This window comes from Plectropomus leopardus, chromosome 15 (genome assembly GCF_008729295.1).
Source record: "Plectropomus leopardus isolate mb chromosome 15, YSFRI_Pleo_2.0, whole genome shotgun sequence".
Lineage (NCBI taxonomy): Eukaryota > Metazoa > Chordata > Actinopteri > Perciformes > Serranidae > Plectropomus > Plectropomus leopardus.
In genome coordinates this window covers 19,688,609-19,708,646 of record NC_056477.1, presented here as the reverse complement: position 1 = coordinate 19,708,646, position 20,038 = coordinate 19,688,609, and the positions used below count along the sequence as shown (strand labels likewise).

Here is a 20,038-nt window from a genome sequence, read left to right as displayed (position 1 = left end):
CATCTCTCTGCTGCTGCTGCTGCCAGGGAAAAGTTTACCACAACATAGAGGCAGTTATGGCAGATTGCACGAGTGTAACATGACCTTAATTGTGTTTGTTTACACGACCTTAAAGGGTAAAAACGTTCACTTTTCTTTATAAACTCAAAGGATTGCATCTTCTCAGAATGCATTCCTCGAAATATGATGCTTATTATGAAACAGGTTGTATCTCTAAAATAGTCGCCTTAACTCACCTAAAATAATAATAAACTTTCTTTTTGTAGCATCAGGTAGTCTAACTTTAACAGAGCCAAAGATAACTTATTTTGTAATTTAGACAAGAAAAAATATTTGAAGTTATTGTTAATCTACTAAGTAAATTTTTATTGAACGTGCAATTTATGTTTATTGGCTCAATTTTAACCGCTGTACAAGCAAGTCTTTTAGTGTCAAGTTTTGTAGAGTCGGGGCTACACCTGGTGGTCAAAGAAGGGACTGCGCGTGCGCGTGAAGTCCAAGAAAGTGCGCGCATGCGTGCGCGCGCAAGTCCGTGAGCGTAAAAAAAAAAACAAGGAAGGAAATACATTACTAACGAAGCGACACGGAGAACTGGTTTCGGCTGTTTTGTCTTTAAAAAACACCACAAACTCCGGTGACTCTAACTGCGCAATACACACAGTCGTAAATTAAAACACTGACAAAGGACAAAAGTGAGCGTCGTATAAACTTCATTGTTGCAGATGTTGAAAATAACTGACGTTGCTGTCAGCCAATGAGAATCGCAGCGCTCTTTGCGCGTGCCATGTCTGACCAATAGCTGATGGGGATTTGCTGCGTTCACGTTAGATAGATCTCGACGGGACTATATATTCGCGGAGGAAGGCTTGGAGCAGGAATGTGCTGCAGACCTCAGAAGCCATTTTGAGATGATGTCCCTGTTGAGAAAGCCTATGAAGATGCTGAAATCAACGAACATGGTTACATTTCTGTCTGTTCCTCCCTCCGTCTCCTCTATTTCACCATGGCAGCTGTCAACCGACGGGACATTAGCAAAGCGGGGTATCAAGCTGCGCTCACAGAGTTAAAACGTCATTGATATGAAAGAGGAGAGTGTCTGTTTACTGTCTCTGTCGAGACATGTAACACCGTGAGTTTTTTCCAGTCTGAAATCTTCCAGCATCTCTCACAACCCAACGTCTCCTTGAGTGACTGAGATAATTCACTCCTGTAACGTTACCGGAGAGAAAGGAGGCAGATCCGTTTTCCAATGGCTTCTGTGAGCCTTGTTTCCAGTCCCCCAGCCCCTGTTCTTGACAAAAACATGACAGACTCTGAGCTTGCAGGGGATGAAAGGTCGAGTAACAATCTTATGCAATTCTTAATACGCTCATCTGTGCGTTTCAGTGCTGTGGGTCTACATGCTTGTGTTACTGTTTTCTTATTTTATTTTAACCATGAATTGCAGGGTGCAGAGACCACCGTTTCCCCCCTTAAAAAGGATCTTTGCATGCCTCTTTGGTGCAATTGAATAACGCTGTCCAAATAGATTTCCCATCACCGTGTCGACGAGACTCATTCATGATCATTTCCATGCAAGATAGCAGACCTCATCGTTTGTGTTGTTGTGGTGCTGGGATGAATTGGCTTCATTGTTGCCATCTGCAGGAGACTATGCAAATGACTATGATGTAAATGCCACGCCCATCCTCGCGCTGTGCTCCCCCTGCCGGGCACCTGGCAGTACTGCTGAGACAGGGTTCACTGAGGGTTGAGATTATGTGCCTCTGCTGGATCCAGGCCGTGCCTGTGTCCATGTGATTGGTCTCAGGTCCTTGCAGGGCTGTCAGACCATGTGAATAAAGAGGGCCAAGGTTGTGCTAGTGTCAAAGCAAAGATTTCACCTGGTCATTTCCCTGTCTAACACAAGTTCAGGTTCGGGTGTTTGGGTGAAACAGACGGCTCAGCTGTTGAAGGCTGCTTTAACTGGACTAAAAGTGACACTTCTGTACAGTAGCGTGTCAGATTGAAGCCTGATCTGCATTAGTGTCAGAGGAAGAGATGGTCTCTGTCTGTGAAAACAGACTTGGATCAGTGGGCGTTCTTTCCCATTTTAGGGTGTTTTTGTTTTCATACTCCTACTTGCACCATGTTGTTAAAGCAGCTGTCGTTACTTGTTATGAAAAGAATATTAACACTGCACTGGAATGGTGATATACTATGGTCATACTTTTTTACTTACATACTTTGACATACTTGATATCTATATTGATATTTTTAAATGAGATATTTCCTTTGTATCAGCCATCTGTTCTAATGCAGTATGTGTTGATTTCAGTTTTAGATAGTCACAGCCGATACAGTCATAATTTAATGTTTGGAGTAGGTGTAAAAAAGGCATGCTTCAAAATGTACCCTTAGTATCCCCTGTTTGAAATAATGCAGATTATATAAGCAGGGTGATTGTGAAGTTGGTGTTTAGGTGTAGTATTTGGTTTGGACACAAGCTAGCGTCTCAGCTGTTGAAGGCTCTATTAAATTGACTAAAAGTGAAGTTTGGGTACAGTGTCATGGTGGCTTTGGATGTGGAGGGTGTCAGGTTACAGCTTAATCTGCACCTGTGTCAGAGGAAGAGGTAGCTGCTGTCCTATAAACAGTCCTGGATCAGTGGATAATCTTTCCTTTTTCAGGGTGTTTACGTTCATGCTCCTGCATCATATTTTTAAAGTAGATGACATTTCACGTTATAAAAAATATATTTAAAGTGCACCTGGTAGTATATACCACTGTTGTACTTTTATATTTATATGTATGCATTTAAATGACATAATTGCTCTCTAATGGCCATTTATTATTATAGGGTAGGAGTAGGTGTTATAAAAGCTTGCTTTTAAAAGCCAAGTTTAGGTGTTTTAACTTAATAACAGTACCCTTAACATCCCCCTGTGAAATATGGCAAATTATAAAAGCAGCGAGATTGTGAAGCAGAGCTGCAATTAACAATTATTTTTGTTGCTCAGGTGTAGCATTTGATTGGAACCCAAGCTGGTGTAGCCTCAGCTGTTGGAGGTGGCTTTAACTGGATGAAAGTGACATTTTGGTTCAGTGTCATGGTGGTTTTGGATGTGGAGGGTGTCAGGTTAAAGCCTGATCTGCACTAGTGTGAGAAGAAGAGGTAGCTGCTGTCTGTAAAAACAGTCCTGGATCAGTGGGCGGATACTTTTTCCTGTTTCAGAATGTTTTTTGTTTCATGCTCCTACCTGTATCATATTTTTGTAGCAGCTGACATTTCATGTGTATGAAAGGGATATTAATACTTCCCTTGAATGGTGATAGACTATTGATATTTACATATTTTGATATACTTAATATCTAGGCTATAGTATGTGTAGCACAGTATGTGTTGATTTCAGTTTTTGATATTTGAATCACAACCGGTGATAGTCATAATTTTATATTGGCGCAGGTGTTATAAAAGCTTGCTTTTGCCAAGCTTTAGTGTTATAACTGTACCCTTACCACCCCTGTGTGAAACAAGGCAGATTACAAAAGCAGTGTGTTTGTGAAGTGGAGCAATGATTATTTTCTCTGTTGATTAACTGATGAGTTGTTTGTTCTATAAAATGTCATAAAATGCATAAATATGTCCAAATGTTATAATCTTGTTATGTCCACAACCCAGTGATATTCATTATACTGTCATAAAAAATACAGAAACCAGAAAATACTCACATTTAAGAAACTGGAATCAGAGGATTTTGACTTTTTATTTCCTATAAAATTGTTCAAACCAATAAATCAATAATTAAATTAGTTGGAAATTAATCTAATAGTTGACAATCTATTAATCATTGCACCTTTAATGTGAAGTACTCACCTCAGTCAGCCCAGTCATGTTTCATTAATGATGCCTCTGCAGACACAGAGGGATCATGGGTGCTGCAGCAAAGTAATAGACAGGAAGCCCAAAATCTTTACAAAAATATGCTTACATACTGATCATAAAAGGAATAGAAGTGAAGCATTAATTTTTTTGTATTGCAGTGTCCAGCACTGGACACTCGCGAGAAGATGCCCTGCTATTAGATATTTACAAATACTATTACGCCTTTTGGGAGTTTCTATAGTACTCAGTGAGTACTGAGTACTCAGTCCTTTCAGACACATTTTTGCTGAAATTCCATCTTTAAACTAAGAATAGTTTACTTTTGCCAAACAGTAATAATGGACCTGTCATAAAGATTTTGTGTTCCTCAAATACACTTAACTGGTCTTTGACTCCAGGTCATCATTGTATAAAACAACTGAATGACCTTGCTTTTAGAAATCAGACTTTTTCATGGATATTGCTCAACCCAAATTTAATTTGTCTTTCATGAATAACCTCACATTGGTTCATAGGAAATCAGATCTGAGTCTTGAATTAATGACAGGATGTTTTTAAAACAGGAAACATTCAGGGTTTATTGAAAACTGCCTGGCATGATATTTGGTACTCAGCTCCAAATGAAGGGAAAAGACATTATGTCAGTTTTAGTGTAATTATATTTTTATTTCTTATTAATTTATTGCAGCAGGTGATTCTAGATCCTGGCTCTGCATAAAAATGCAAAAGCATTTTAATGATATTCGAGGCTGTCAAAATACAGTGTATAAACTCCGACACTCACAGTGCTGACTTTTTTCCTCTTTTTAGAGAGGATGGTGAACTGGAAGATGGAGAAATAGATGATGAAGGGATCGGAATTGAGGAGGAAAACAAAGAGGCAACAGAGGTGAATGAAGACAAAGAGAAAGAGAAGGAAAAAGAAAAAGCTAAAGAGAAAGAAGAGAAGACTCACAGGCACTCCAGGAAAAGATACAAAAAGACCAGAGAAAAGAGGAGGTCTAAAAGAAGGAGGCGTGACAGACAAAAAGTAAGATGCAACCGATTCGTTATTACTGGTCAATATGTCTTTCTACTACTGCATTGAAGTTAGGAACTAGTTTGGTTTATTCAAAATTAACTTTAAATGTTTTTTTTTCCCCTTTATTCCCTCTCTTCAGCACCACTCCCCCTCCAGCAGTTCCAGCTCTGACAGCTATGACTCTGACTATGACCGACCTGAACGACCCAAAAACCGGAAGAGTCAGGGATTTGATGGCTCGTCCTCACAGGTGAGTTTTCCACCACTGGCATGTTGAAGCTTAATATTCATAAAAACAGTATTGTGTGACCTTTTTTCCTCTGTGATTGCTGACTTGCCAGCACGGACGGGATTCAAAGGGAGGTCACGGCAACTCCCAGAAGTCCCCGCCGCACAAGAGCAGTGATTTTGACAAATACAGCGACTACAGTGATGACAAGTATGACTACGATGAAGAGGAGGATGATTACGAAGATGACGAGTATCCGTCAAAAGATCCCCAGAGTCAGGGCAAGGGACGCCATGCTAAAGAGCAGATGAAGAGAGGAAGCATGAGGGGGATGAAACAACAGCAGTGTATGAGTGCTTTTCAGATTCAAACACTTGATATCACATTACTCCTTGATTATGTAGGTTTACGGTGATTGATAATGTTTTTTGTGTTTTATGTTTGATCAAAATGTCTTTTTCAGTTGGGCAGAGAGGAAGGGGCAGAGGGAGCGGACCAGGAAGAGGACGTGGGATGCTCAACAAGAACAAGAAACTAAAGGGCAAACCCTGGGGAGGACGTGGACGTGGTAGAGGAGGAGACCAGGGCATGGACGACATGGTGCCTGTAAGTTTGCCCCTGAAAATTCAGCCAGATGTATTATATTAGATGAATATCATACTCTCATAATCATACCGAGCCACAACTGCACCTCAGTAATTACATTAATATTATATCAGTCATGAGGAATCAAGCGAAAGTACTGTACGTATTTTTACTGTTTTTTTGGAGTTGTTTTGTCTGTTAATGCACAGCACGAAACAATCTTTTTATTTTTTAAGATTGTCAGCATCTGTTATTACTCAAAGTATCAAAGCTTTTTTTCTTTTAGTTTTTTTGGTTTCACAAAATACAATTTGAAATTCTGTTTAATATATTTTAACAAAATCCACATGTAACCCTTACCTATTGCACCCTTACAGATTTACAATATGACATATCAAAGCAAAAGTTCAATAGTGAATATGGTAAATGATTTATAAAGACACAATGGACACAAAAAGCAGGGGGCAAAAGAAATAAAAGATGGGGTGGGGAAATGAACATCTTTTCTACATGATCCAGAACTGGTTGCTAAATGGTGTTAAAGTTGAAGGCACACCCTTTTGAAGCATAAATGATTTTTTTCTTGGGTCAGATAATGTATAAGATCTCTAATCTATAGCTTGAAAGTTGGAGGAAAACCTTTATTTCAAGTCAAGCAGTGTACGTTTCCAGACTTGGAGCATAGCAAAGGCTATCATCTCTTTGCCATATTGACTGAGATGTAGATCCCATTGTACCGTGCTAAAAAATATTTCTATTACGTGAAAAGGTTCTATGGATATTTCTAGCATATTTCTATACATTTCTTGAAAAGATTTTGAATAAAAAATTGACAAAACATATGTGATAGAGTGATCTATGTTTCCACTTTTGACTGTACCTTTCAGCTTTGTGCTGTACATATTTTAACTATACATTATGACATTATTTGGGGAAAAAGACAAAACTAAGACCATATTTGTTGTTTATTTTGTGTCACAGGAAGGAAAAAATTCCTCTGGTTATCAGAAGAAACGGCCAATTATGAGCAAAGAGTTTATCAATCAGCACACAGTCGAACACAATGGCCGATACATCTGCAAGTATTTCCTGGAGGGTCGATGCATCAAGGTATAGCAACGCTAATGTTCTTTTACTTGTTTAAACAGTGCACGCTAAATAATTGTAAAAACACTTCTCTACCTGAAAGATAAAATCTCTTTTTTTTTTCTCGTACAGGGGGAACAGTGCAAGTTTGAACATGAGCTCGTCGTACCAGATAAGAAAAAGGAACTTTGCAAATTTTATCTCCAAGGATACTGCAGCAAAGGAGATAATTGCATTTACATGCACAATATCCTTCACTAACAAGGCTTTTTAATCACAGTTGTGTAATTGCACAATTCAGTTAAATCTCATTACAGCTTTTAATTAGTCCTGTTCCCTAACCTGTGATTGCACATGAATACCCGTGCAAGTTCTTTCATACCGGAGCCAAATGTTATCAAGGGGATAACTGCAAATTCTCCCATGAGGCTTTGAACGATGTCACCAAGGAGTTGCTTGATAAGGTAAAACAAAAAGAAGGAAAAATTATCATCTCTATGCCAAGTGATTCTCAGCTCTAATGGTCAATCATTGTCTTATTTCTGCTTCCTGACTCATTTATCAGATAATTAACACCGAGGAGGAGAACGCCCGTGAGGACGAGTTGGAGTTGGAGGATCTGAGAAAGCAGGGTATTGCCCCACTTCCGAAGCCTCCTCCTGGGGTGGGTTTGCTGCCCACACCTGGTCAGAGCAGCCCTACAGACTCAAGCCAAGCAGGGAAGAAGATCCCCTCCCTGTTCGAAATCAAGGTCCAACCAACTGTAGACTTGGCACAGAAAATTGCTCTGAGGTAACTAAAATAATCTGTGATCAAATGCAAATCCAACTCTAAAGAGTTAGATTTTTTATCCCAATCTCCCAATCTTATTGTGCTCATTATTTTTTCAGTGGATCCAGCTACTCCCAGAATCAAGGTGAAGACACCGGTCAGTTTAGTGGAGGCTCAGAGGACCCACAGAGTGCAGGCATGGTGCCTTCAGGCCCTTCTGCTCCTCCTGTTCCTCCCCCTGGATCACCTCCTGTGGGTCACCCCACAGGACCACCAATGCCACAAAGTCCCCCAGGACAGCACCCACCATCAGGATTTCCAATGCAGCCATCGATCCCCCCTGGTCAACCCCCACCCTTCCATGGAAACCGACCCAATCTCAACCCTCAGATGAACATGCAGAGACCTCCGTTCCCTCCTATGCCAGATCTACAGATGCTGCAAAGTCTCTTTCCTTTTCCATCATTGGGTCAGAACCCAGTAGAGTTCTTCAGCAACCTCCTTCGAAATCAGACCATGGGTCAACAAGGTCCGTATTATAATAATCTTATTATCCAATTAGGTTTTTTTTTTTTTTGAAACCATTACTGAGATGGCAATTTTTTTTTGATTTTTAATGTAGTAGACCCCAGCGTAGCCTTCATGCAGAACCTGCAGCAGATGGGTGCAGAGTCCCAGTTGCAGTCTTTACCACCAGCAGTGCAGAAGGCCATCTTTTTACACCTGACGCAGCAACAACAAGAGTCACACCCGCAGGGGACTGAGCCACAGAGAGCAGAGGGCCAGGATGATAATGCAAACAGAGGTAAGTGCACACGGACAAGAAGCTGGTTGAATTAATCATTGTAGAATTAAGATTTAAAAAAAAACAAAAAAGTAAAATCCATCACCCCAATCTAAAATGACCTTTTCGAACCAAATCCGTGAACATGCCTCTTGTCACAAACCATGTGTGTGACAAGCTGTTACTGCTGTTATGATTCTGCTCTGTTTTTCACATGCTGCTCTGTTTTTGGTCATAAATCTCAGGCATGAAGTTATTTCTTGTATTATTTATGTATTTAATAAGCAAGTCTTTCGTATTTTGTTACTCTTGCATATGCTGCTGGACCTGAGTGACTAGTTTTCTTCTTTTTATGTGTCAACATGCACTGAAAGAACCTTGAACCTTGATGTTGATACACAGACAATTTACAGATATACTTTAAAGCCTTAATCACACTGAACTAGTATTACCTGGAGACCTCTAATATTTGTAAAAACTGTGGACGTCATCTGTGATTTTAATCCTGTGTAAATCTTCATGACTAATTTGTGAAGTGAAATATTCCGCCACAAATTACCCATCATATTAGAGTTCATGTGATGATATTACTCCCTTGCAAATCTGCATCTTATGCATTGTATTTATTTATTTATTTGTTTTCTCTGTGCCTTTGTTCCTCTCGAAAATTATGGAGGCTTCATGGGCAATTATTTATAAAAGTTTTGACAGCATTATGAGTGTAGGAGGCTCGTATCGTTAAACGGCATGGTGACTTATTCACAGAAAAAGCAAGCTTAAATCCATCAGAAGAGTGAAATCTCGAAAGATGATGCAATGAATAACGTGACATTGGGCCTCATGCAAGAAACTCTATACAAATGAATTTTCTCTTATTTTTTCTTGTATCCAGCAATTGTTCTTATTTTGTTAGTACCTACTGATTTTTGGTATTCACCAATGTGTTCTTATTTTTTCTTTTCTCTTAGGTAAGAGAAATTTTAAGAGTGGTCCAGAGCACTTGCTCTGAGATAAGAGAAAAACATTTTGTTTTCACAGGTCACAAATTGTTGTCCAACTGTAATTAAGTACATTTAGTCAAATACTATACTAAAGTACAAATCTGAGGTTACTTTTACATCACTTGATTATCTTAATCTCATGCCACTGTTCACTTCTACTCCACTACACTTCAGAGGGAAATACTGTACTGTTTACTCCACTACTATGGTTAGATAACTACTTTACAAATAAAGATTTTTTCACACAAAGCAAAAATATAAAAATATGTGCATGTGCAGCTGAAAGAATTTGTCGATTAATTGCAAAATTAATTGGCAACTATTTATTTTGTGTAAGTCGTTTTTCATACAAAAAAACATTTCATGGTTCCAGATCTCATATATACTCTATGTATGAGGATTTGCTCTTTTTTTCTTTTAATTATTTTGATTTATTAAATTTATTTAAACCTTTTTGCATGTGTACTTTTACTTTTAATACCTAAATGCATCATCCTGAAATGAAGTTTATTTAACAGATTTAAGCCTGCATCAGTTTCACTACTGCAAAAATTCTTCTTCTCCTTACAACCTTTTTTGGTGTGATTTCTCCAGTATTGGCCTTGTGCCAAGTATTTGCACACAGCACAAAACCTGCCCTTACATAGTGTTAAGGAGGCATTACCTGTGCAAGTAGGTGACCTACGATCAAGTGGGATTCATCATTGAGCACACCAGGGTAACAGCAGATTTCGGTGGTTAAGAGTGTTTGGTGCATCATCCAGCAGAGACTGGAGTCAGACTGCAACAGTACTAAAGATATGTGACAGGCGATCCAAAATGTCACAGGTTACAAAAGCAGGAGCACCCCCATCATATGTGAGGTCCCAGTGCCGGATGAGTTGAACAGATTTTACGCTCGCTTTGACCTCTTCACCAAGGACTCAGCTGTGAAGTCTACTCCACCTCCAGAGGACCGGCCCCTCTCAGTGACCACAGCAGATGTGAGGTAACTCCTGCTGAGAGTGGATATAAACAAGTCTGTCGGTCCAGACAACATTCCTGGACATGCATTAAAAACTTCTGATCAGCTAGTTAATGATATATATATAGATATATCTATATATAATGACTACTGCCCTGTGGCTCTTACCCCGACCCCGATAAAGCGCTATGGGAAACTGGTTCTCTAGCACATCAAAGACAACATCCCTGCCAGCCTGGACCCTCACCAGTATGCTTTCAGAACCAACAGATCCACAGAGGATGCCATATCTACTGCTCTTCACTCAGTTGTTTGTTGACTTCAGCTCAGCATTCAACACAATCTGTCCCATGAAGCTGATTGGAAAACGTAATACTCTGGGCTTCAGTACAACACTCTGCAACTTGATACTGGACTTTGTCACATAGACTTCCATCTCGAATTGGCAGTCACACCTTCTCTAAGTTAGTGCTCAACACTGGAGCCCCCCAGGGCTGTGTGCTCACCCCCTCCTGTTCACACTGTACACTCATGACTGCACTCCCAGACTTCAGGAGAACTCTATTGTGAAGTGTGCGGACGACACCACCATAATTGGTCGTATTACAAACAACGATGAGAATTCATACCGAAGGAAGACGACAATCTTGCAGAGTGGTGCACAGAGAACAACCTACTGCTCAACATTAGTAAAACCAAGGAGCTGATGACTGATTTTAGAAAGGAGGAGGCAAAGACACACACCCCTGTCCATATCAGTGGAGCTGAGGTGGAGCAGGTGAACAGCCATAGGTTCCTTTGAATTACCATCACTGAGAACCTATTTTGGTCATCACACATAAACACCCAGGTTAAAATAAAAAAGTACAGAAAAGGCTCTACTTCCTACAGAAACTTCCAAGGCACAATCCTGGTTAACTCCTACAGAGGAGCAACAGAAAGCATACTGACTGGAAACATCAAGACATGGCATGGTTCAACGGGTGAGTAAAACCGCCCAGAACATCACAGGTTCCCATCTACAGAGCATCAGTGACCTCTGTGAAGTGAGGTGTCTGCACAGAGCCCAAAGGATACTGAAAGACAGCAGACACCCCAGCCACAGTCTGTACACCCTGCTGCCATCTGGGAAAAGATACAGGAGTATTTGCTGCCGAACAACCAGACTACGGAGCAGCTTCTTTCCCCAGGCTGTGAGACTCCTCAACTCCTCCTTTAACGCCAGAAAGATGTTGCAGGATTTAGAGTCAACTTTAATTTCATTTCTTCTTAAACAATGTTTAAGAATACGACAAATCTACCTTGTACATTGTACCTTGTACCTTTTTTATTTCTCTTATTTTTTCTCTTACCAAAATAGTAAGAGAAAATATAAAAGAAATTTAAGAGAACGTTGCTGCATGACGCCCATTGTGTTGAGAGTTACAAATGACAGTGTGCATCATGTCTATAATATTTGGAAATTTAAATAAAATGAATAAAATTTGAATGAAATACAGACTCCCCTTGTCCCATGCAAATGCGGAGCACGAAACATGTAGGGGGGATAATTTCTAAATCACATGAGGTCACCTGGTAATACCAGTCCCATTCAAATAGGACTTTAGAGAACGAACATTTTTAGTGTGATTTAATCTTCTTTTACAGATGAAACTACAAACTGGTACTCAAGTGATGAGGAGGACGGAAGCTGTGTTTCCTCCATCCTCAAAACTCTCAAGAAGCAAAATGAGATGCAGCAGTCTCAGTCCAAGCCCCCCCAGGCTGCCCCAGTGGCTCCAGCGCTGGGTGACCCTCGACTTTTGAAGGAGAGGGCGCCACCCACTGATCCCCGTGTGAAAACAGACCCTCGACAGCGACCCACAGAGATGAAAAAGGAGTCAGATGGAGGCGCCGACCCACGGTTCTCCAGAGACCCTAGGAAGATGAGACCCATGGAGCAGAGTTCATACCGCCAGCAGAGCCACCCTGTTCCTCAGAAGCCTCCTGCAGGAGACGAGGATGATGAGGGAGAGAGGGAGCTCAGGGATAAAGCAGTTCTCATCCCTCTAGACGCCAGCCCTGGTGCGGGGCTGCGTGACCCTCGTTGCCAGTTAAAGCAGTTCAGCCACATCCGGGTGGACATCCTGCTTCAGCGCCCAGCCTTCGCTCAGACAGTTGTGTGGGCCCCTGAGGACCTCATCCCTTCCCTGGTGCCCAAACAGGAACACTCCATCAACCTGCCCCTTCCACCTCTAATTGCAGATGCTCAGATGAACCGAACAAGCCTGTCTGACCATCCTCCCGTCTCTAGCCCCCCACCGACTGACCCTAGACTGGTCGCTGCACGTTTGAAGGACCGTATGAGTAGATTACCCTCTGGATCTCTAGAGTCAAGATCCTCCACGGACAGACCTGTAGATCCACGTCAGCAGAAGACTCTGGACCCCAGACTCAAGCGTACAGTAAGTCTGGACTCCAAGCTGCTCGGTCAGAAAGTGCCCTCCTCTGGAGGAGGAGTTGTGGATCCCAGGTTACAGAAGGCCAGTGCTAGCTCCTCTCCTCATACTGTCCAAGTGAAGTTAGAGCCTGAGAGGCTGCCACCATATGCCCCCCGTCTGGCGTCCTCTGGTGGAGGGCTGGAGAGTCCCACTACAATCCTTGGGGGCATCAGTCTGTACGATCCTCGTAATCAAACTGAGCAGGCTCAGAAGGAGCCACCAGAGCCTCCTAAAAAGACGGGAATACTCAAACTCCCAGCTAAGAAAGACAACACTCCGCCGCTCTCACCAACCCAACGCAGTGGCTCTTTCGAAGAGACCAAAAGCACAGACGTCGCCTCAGATCAGCCTCCACCTTCCAGTTCTCCCACAGTGCCTCCTGCCTCACCAGTCAAACCCCCCGCAGTTCATAACCTCCCCATCCAGGCACTGGCCGGACTGATCCGACCCCAGTACACTGACCCCAGGCAGGCAAAACTTGGAGGACAGGGCTCCACGGGAGCACAAGAAGAGGCGGAGGAAAAGAAGCAAGAGGAAAAGAAGGAGCAGGAGGAGGATGTGGAGGAAAAAGCAAAACAGGACGACCCAGAGGAGGAGGCAGATGACAGGACGCTGAAAGATGTTTTCAAGACTTTTGATCCCACTGCTTCTCCTTTCTGTCAGTAAATATAGAGTGGAAATATATAAAGTTGCAAAAGATTTGTATTTTGATGAGACGTGTCTATTAATCTTTATTTAGCTTTACTATTTATTTCTGTATATAAATGATCCTGTATATAATCACATACTATCTAGTGCGCTACACATTATCAGTATGGAGATGATGCTAGATATGTGCACAGACACAGTGTATAGTTACTTATAACATAATCATATTAATGCTGAAATGTGTGTTTTGAAAGTGTGAATGTTATGGTCTTTTATCATTGTGTATTTTTCATGTAGGTTTTAACAATCAGAAAAATAATTATGTTAACTTGTATATAATTTTCACTAAGTATTTACCCGCATGGGTTAATTCCAGGCATTACACCCTGTAGAAAAGATCACTCACTCATATAACAAGCAGAGGGAGATAATACTAAATAATCGACCGAAAAAAGAATTGTTCCCTTGAGAATTTTTGTATTTTCATATTTATTTTTTATTTCAAGACACTTTTATATTCAGAGTTCTTTCTGTTTATGCTCACTTTTATGAAAAGGGATTTTTAACAATAGGTCAAGATGTTTTCTTGAATATTTACTTTTAAATTTTTTTTATTACACACCCTGATATGAGTTTGCAATTTGTTTTTTCTCATGATCACGTCAGATAATCAAAACAGAAATATAATTATCTACAAAATGAGACAGATCCCTGCTTAGATGAGAATACATTTTGCAACGTTGCATCCGTTAAGTTTGTGTTTTGTTTATTGTTGGACCTTTTTTGGATTTTAAGTGGCCTAAATGCTTTTAGGATGTGAAGTTACTGTTGTAAGCTTTTCTATTTATCTTAGCAGTAGCCAGTGATGGCAGTATCAGCAACTAGAAACAGGCCAGTTTATTTGGTTCAATTCTGGGGCGCTGTATATCCCGAATTTTAGCTGAATCGGGCAACCGGACGTGGGCTGTCTTATTTCTTCTGGTGTGCAGAGTTCGGGCTGGTCATTTTGGCTTCCAAAATGACCAGCTTCTTGAGAGCCCGACCAGTTAATTTAATAAGTAATATTGATTAATGTAATGGAATACTTCACCCTAAAAAAATCGATTTGTATATCAATTATTCACCCTATATTATGCCGAATTTGTAAAGAAAACTGTGTTTTTCTTGCATGCCTCCAAGGAAAATGGAAAAAAATATTGATATATGGATGAATGGGGACCATGTTTAATGGCAGCAAAATTATCAAACCAGCAGTTTGCAAACTCTTGTACTGTTTTATTTAAGTTTCATTTAACTGGCTGTATGCTTAGTATTTCCCAAACAGAAGATTTTTTTTCTGAAATATTACTATTTAAAATTGACCTTAAAGTGAAACTCATGTATGTTCCCCTCAAAGCCAGACTCCAATATGAAGATTTCTGTGAGATGGCGGTCTTTAATTAATCAATATGTTTGTCGGTCGAGGAGTGGAATTTTCTTCACAAATTCAAGTTAACTTAATTACAAATGATCATTTTGTGGGTGAACATTTCCTTTAATTTGATTCATCATTTTAATTCCTCAAAACCTTCACTGATGACAATCTTGTAAATAGCAGGGAAATTGTTTTTCACTTGTTTTCATCAGAATAAGAAAGAGCGGTGGACTATACAAAGAGATAAATATCTTGGTTAGATTGCATTGATACATATATAAATATGACATTTCTGACTATGTGTCATGTTATGTTTTGTTGGAGTTGATTTTAACTCATTTGGGTTATGTGTTCTACAAAGGGTGAATGTTTTGGGTTTAAGGTGGTATTATGCTCAGTGCTGTGTCTGTGAAGGTGAGCTGTGTTGGGGTAAAACTAAGCTATATCTTTCTTTTTTTTTATCATTTTCATAATTGACATTGTAAATGCCTATTTTGTATCACCTGTACAGTCTGTTTTTGAGTGTTTTAAGGAATAATGCTTTGTTTTATTCCTCTCAGTTTGGTGGTTATGGTTGTAATAATACTGTATGACATTTTAACAGCACATATGCCTGTCACATTTCAGTGATTTTACTATGAATATCTGAAATAAAGATAAAACATGATATGTTTTATTTCAGAATCACACATCAGTTTGTCTTGTCTCAAAAAAAATTACAAGCATTGTCAGCATTATATCAAATTTAGCTTTAACACAAAATCATCATCCTTCTTACTGAAGTGTCCTTGAGCATGATAGTCTGCGAACAGCTCCCTTTATGGACAGAGTGGGTTCTGCATTATATTATTTCAAATTGAAGACAAAAATGTGATGTGTGTAAGGCCTATTTCTTGAGACACAAATACTACTTGTGTTTTAAGGGGTCGTGGTCACTTGTAGTCAACAGGCAACGCGAGACTAGGTGCTATAGGGTGGGATGAAGTCTTCCTCAGACCCAGTTCATCAGTTTCAGGATTAGACGTCTGCTGGGCTCGATGGATCTCCAGTTTCCTCCTCCACTGGAAACACAAGGCTGTAGCCTCCTCACCATCTGAGTTTGGCTCAGGCTGCCTCAAACCCTGAAACAACAGAGTGATTGTGCAACTTCAATGGAACCAGGAGACAGCTCACGTAACAGAGAGTTTGAGCTGTCTCTTATCAGTATATCGTATTTGGGGAAGACCTTGTATCATTACAGATTTATTTAAGATTACCGTGATACAGGCCGTCTCTGCAGCGTGGACCCCACGCAGGGCCGTCTGGAGTAGATTTTGTGCATTCTTCACTAGAATCTCATCAGATGATTTGCACCCAGGTGTTACAGCATTGACACTAAGTAAACATGAAGACAAACTGGTACATTACCTTTATTCATCATTTTTTTCTAACAAAGTTTTCAGTATGTGATTGATGTCCACACTTTTCTGACCTGGAGATGATGTTGAGCTGGTTAGTGATGGTGAGAATTTGTTCAACAATGAGGGAGAGTTCGACCGTACACTGTTTATCCAGGCAGTGGTTGGCTATAACTCTGACAAAATGAGTTACTGACTGGCAGTCTGAGATCACATCTTTGGCCGCACTGAGAAATGCCTCTTTATTCTGAAAGAACAAAAAGACAAAGAAATGACTGTGGATGAGAGTGGCTGCAGTTATCAAGATCAAGGCAATAAAGTGCCCTCCAAGGTTCTTACTGCTATTGGGCCTTTCTTCTTCAGGTACTGAGTCATGTAACAAAGTGTGTCCGCCATCTTCCTGGTCACCTGGACAATTATGTTGTCCTTAGGATCCCAGCGGTCACTTTCTCGCTTTAGAGAAAGGGATGCGTAGGTCAGTGAAGCAGCCTCTTTGTATGCACCTGACCCAGCAAAGTCCTGTATAGAAAAATAGGAATTTATGTGACGTAAAAGAATCACTAAACTTTAAAATCATGTTAATCATGTGATACCTACATCTTTTTCCATATTTACAGGCAAATATGTGGCAACAGCTGCCATGTTCATACTTGGTTTTGCAGCATCTACACCTTCTGTGTTGCCTTTCAGCCATGATGTCTTCAGCATGTCAGAGGGAAATTCCACTTCTTTGACTTTTGATGGGATTGTAGACAACACTTCTTTGAAATCCTCAGATGCTTGGCCCTGCAAACTGGCCCTGATGTGCTCTTTAGCATCTTGGTGAATCCCATCCTGCTTCCTGATCTCCTCTGCCACATAGTGAGCTTTGGCGGACCAGCACTGTATCTGCACATCCAGACTGAGGGTATCACAAATGTAGTGAGTCTCTACCATGAGCCTCGCCCTGCTGATTATATCTGAGATCTGAAAAGACAGGTGGTCGTTGATGGACCTCAGGTTAGAACGGGCACGTGGGTCACGGACGTAGTGTAAGCAGTCCTCGACTCTTTTGGTCACATGTTTTACGCTTTCAGCGAGTGTTTGTGCTGCGCTGTCAAACTTCTGCACTGCATCTTCTGTATTGTTCTCCCTAAAGTGTTCAGCAGCAAAATAAGCAATACTGACAATATTTTGAAGTGCTGTGTCATAATCTTTATTTGCTTTACTTAAATGACCACAGAGCACTCTAATTTTTATCAAAAGACGTCTCTGAAAGAATTCAGACTTTGCAAGTTGCATTACACTTGGCATTATGTCAAGCTCTTCTGCAGCTTTGAGATAGGCCTCAGTGAGGGTTTTTAGTTCATCCTGGTGTCCTGTTAACTGTTTTGATTTGTAAACACTTTTACAATTCAGGCTGGTTAGCCTTGCTGCCTCCTGGATTCGAAGCGAGTTCTCCAACAATGCCGATAGCTGTTTCTGAGGGCTCAACTGGTTTATTGCAGTTGACGTCCCCAAAATCTTATCAAGAGAACTCAGCAAAATCTGCAAAGATAGTCCCCAGAGGATACATCGTCCCTCTAGTTGATCTATCTGCCCTACCAGTGAAGTGGAAAATTCTACTAGATACTTGGTGTTGTTCTGGGCTTTGTTTAGCTTGTTGTGTAAAACGCTGAATGTTTCTTGACTGTCGCTTTGTGAGGTTAAATCAGACGATGTTAAGAGCTGGACCACATCAGCACATAACGTCATCATTTCATTTAGTTGTTGGATAACACTGGCTTCCATTGTTGGTAGATTTCTTTGCAGCTCAGCGTAAACAGTATGATACCAGGTTCCAGCTACTGGCAGCAAAACCTTTCGAGTGTTGTTGATAAGGTCGGTAAACTGTGTGCTGTGTTTGTAGATGCTGTCAGTACCCATCGCCGAGCTCATTGCCGTCTCTTGAGCTGTCTGGATGAGCAGCGGGGTCAGTGACACCAGCTCTGCTCTAAAACTTTCTAACGTCTGACAATCAGCCGCATCAACAATGGCCAAAGCTTCCTTTGCAGCTTGAGCGTAACAGTTTGAGAGCTCAAGAACGCCAGTGCAGGCCTGGTTGAGTACTGTCACATCTTTCCCTTTAGTCACAGTCACAACTTCATACAAGAGGGGTAAAAGGTCAAATTCAAGGGGCTTGTGGATCAGTCTGGGCTCTTCGGAGACAGCTGGGATCTTTAAATCACTGATGTCATATTTATGAGCCAGTTCGGCTTCTATGGTTTCCTCCTCTGTGTTCTCCTCGTGTTTGGGTTGGGAATCCCTCTCTGTAACCTCCACAACAGGAGAGTGTCTTATCATATGATCCAGGTTCAGTTCACAGGTGTCTTTGACTAGCTCACATGACTGTGACATTTCATCCTGACGTGCCTCCTCTCGTAGCGGGCTCAGGAGATGTGGATGCAGTTGGCCGTCCAGTCCCTTTCTGAGCACTTTAAAATGCTGAATAGCAATGGAAACATTGTCTGAAAAGGTAGAATATACCTCCACATTAAGACTGGAACCTAAAAGCATGTCTCTGACTGACTCGCTCACTTTGGTTTGAGATGACTGAACCTGTTTCAGCAGGACCAGGAGGCCATTCCTGTAGATAGGGTTATCACTTCTGTCCAAGTGCCTCCTCACAGAGTGAACCACCAGCTTCATGTGACAAATAAGATTTGTTGCATGTTCATTAAACAGTTTGTAGCTTTGCTCTCTGTATGCGGTATCACATCCATGCTGATCATTGGCCATCTCTTCAGTAGCAATGCTTGTGAACTCCCTCACATCCATCACATCACTGAGAGCATCCTGAAGCTGACTTGTGTCCTCCTCCCATTGTTGACACACCTCATGAAGCTTTTGAACAATCTGCACTGAATTATCCTCCAGCTCCAGTGACAGAGGTGTGATCCGAGCTCTGAGTCTTGTGATGCATACTCGTGAATTCTCCACATTCTCCAAACTCTTTGCATCAATAGCCACAGCTGAGATAAAATTTGCCACTTGGATTATTCTATCAGTGGAAGATATGAAATCCTCGACAAGTGGCTGAATGAAGTTCAAATCCATCTTTGTAGAAGAGTGTGCAACTAGGATCTGTCTTGTTACACTTGAAAGTTCCTCAACTAAAGAAGATGCTGTGAGAAATGTGTCCAAGACTTGATAAAGAACTGTAGTAACCAATGCTTTGTCAAGCATTTTTATTTGCTGCGCCAACAAAGTGCAGATTTTCTCAAGGTATTGCTCAGAATCATCAGGAGCTTCTGAAGCCTTTGAAATCCTTTTTATGTCTGACCAGAACTGCAGGATGTGACGACAATGATTGACCACTATTTGCTGAAACTCTTTACGAGATGAGTTTGCCACAACCATACAGTGAAATACCAGATCTCTTATCATGCTGTCACAGCCGCTGCCTCTGATTGAAAAGGTGGAGGAACTAGATAGGACCTGCAACAGACTGTTCCTCCTTCCTGTGTAATACCCACAAGGACCCAGTGATCCACTGTGGCATTCACTTTTCAGGGTTAAAACAATGTCACTCACTGTGCTCTGCACCTTATCCAGAATGTACCTCTTGGCAGCCTGTGCCAGCTCGCTTGTAGGGTGTTTGATTGTAGTGCACATGGCCGTGTGCAGCATTGAGATGCACCTCCTCAAGGTCTCCAAGGAATCAAAAAGCTGTTTGGTCTGTCTAGGATCCTGTAAGGAATTTGCTCTCTCCACTGTCAGACTGTTGAGAAGAAGCAGAGCCTCAGAAAACACCTGAAAAGATTTGAGTAGAGAC

General features: G+C 41.1%; 1 protein-coding gene across 3 annotated transcripts; it reads left to right on the top strand.

Annotated features, from left to right (window-relative positions):
• Positions 1–900: 900 nt before the first annotated feature.
• On the top strand, positions 901–15,518 carry LOC121954777 (zinc finger CCCH domain-containing protein 6). Of its 3 annotated transcripts, none has more exons than XM_042502474.1 (12): positions 901–1,041; positions 4,676–4,895; positions 5,026–5,136; positions 5,228–5,462; positions 5,579–5,721; positions 6,682–6,810; positions 6,919–7,033; positions 7,141–7,250; positions 7,352–7,578; positions 7,677–8,086; positions 8,180–8,362; positions 11,954–15,518. In XM_042502474.1, the coding sequence occupies exons 1-12, from the start codon at positions 1,004–1,006 to the stop codon at positions 13,450–13,452; spliced, it is 3,420 nt and encodes a 1,139-aa protein (XP_042358408.1). In that variant the 5' UTR covers positions 901–1,003; the 3' UTR covers positions 13,453–15,518. The 3 variants fall into 3 exon arrangements, with proteins under 3 accessions (XP_042358408.1, XP_042358407.1, XP_042358406.1); XM_042502473.1 differs by having other exon boundaries at positions 901–1,129; XM_042502472.1 differs by having other exon boundaries at positions 901–1,335.
• The last annotated feature ends 4,520 nt before the right edge of the window (positions 15,519–20,038 follow it).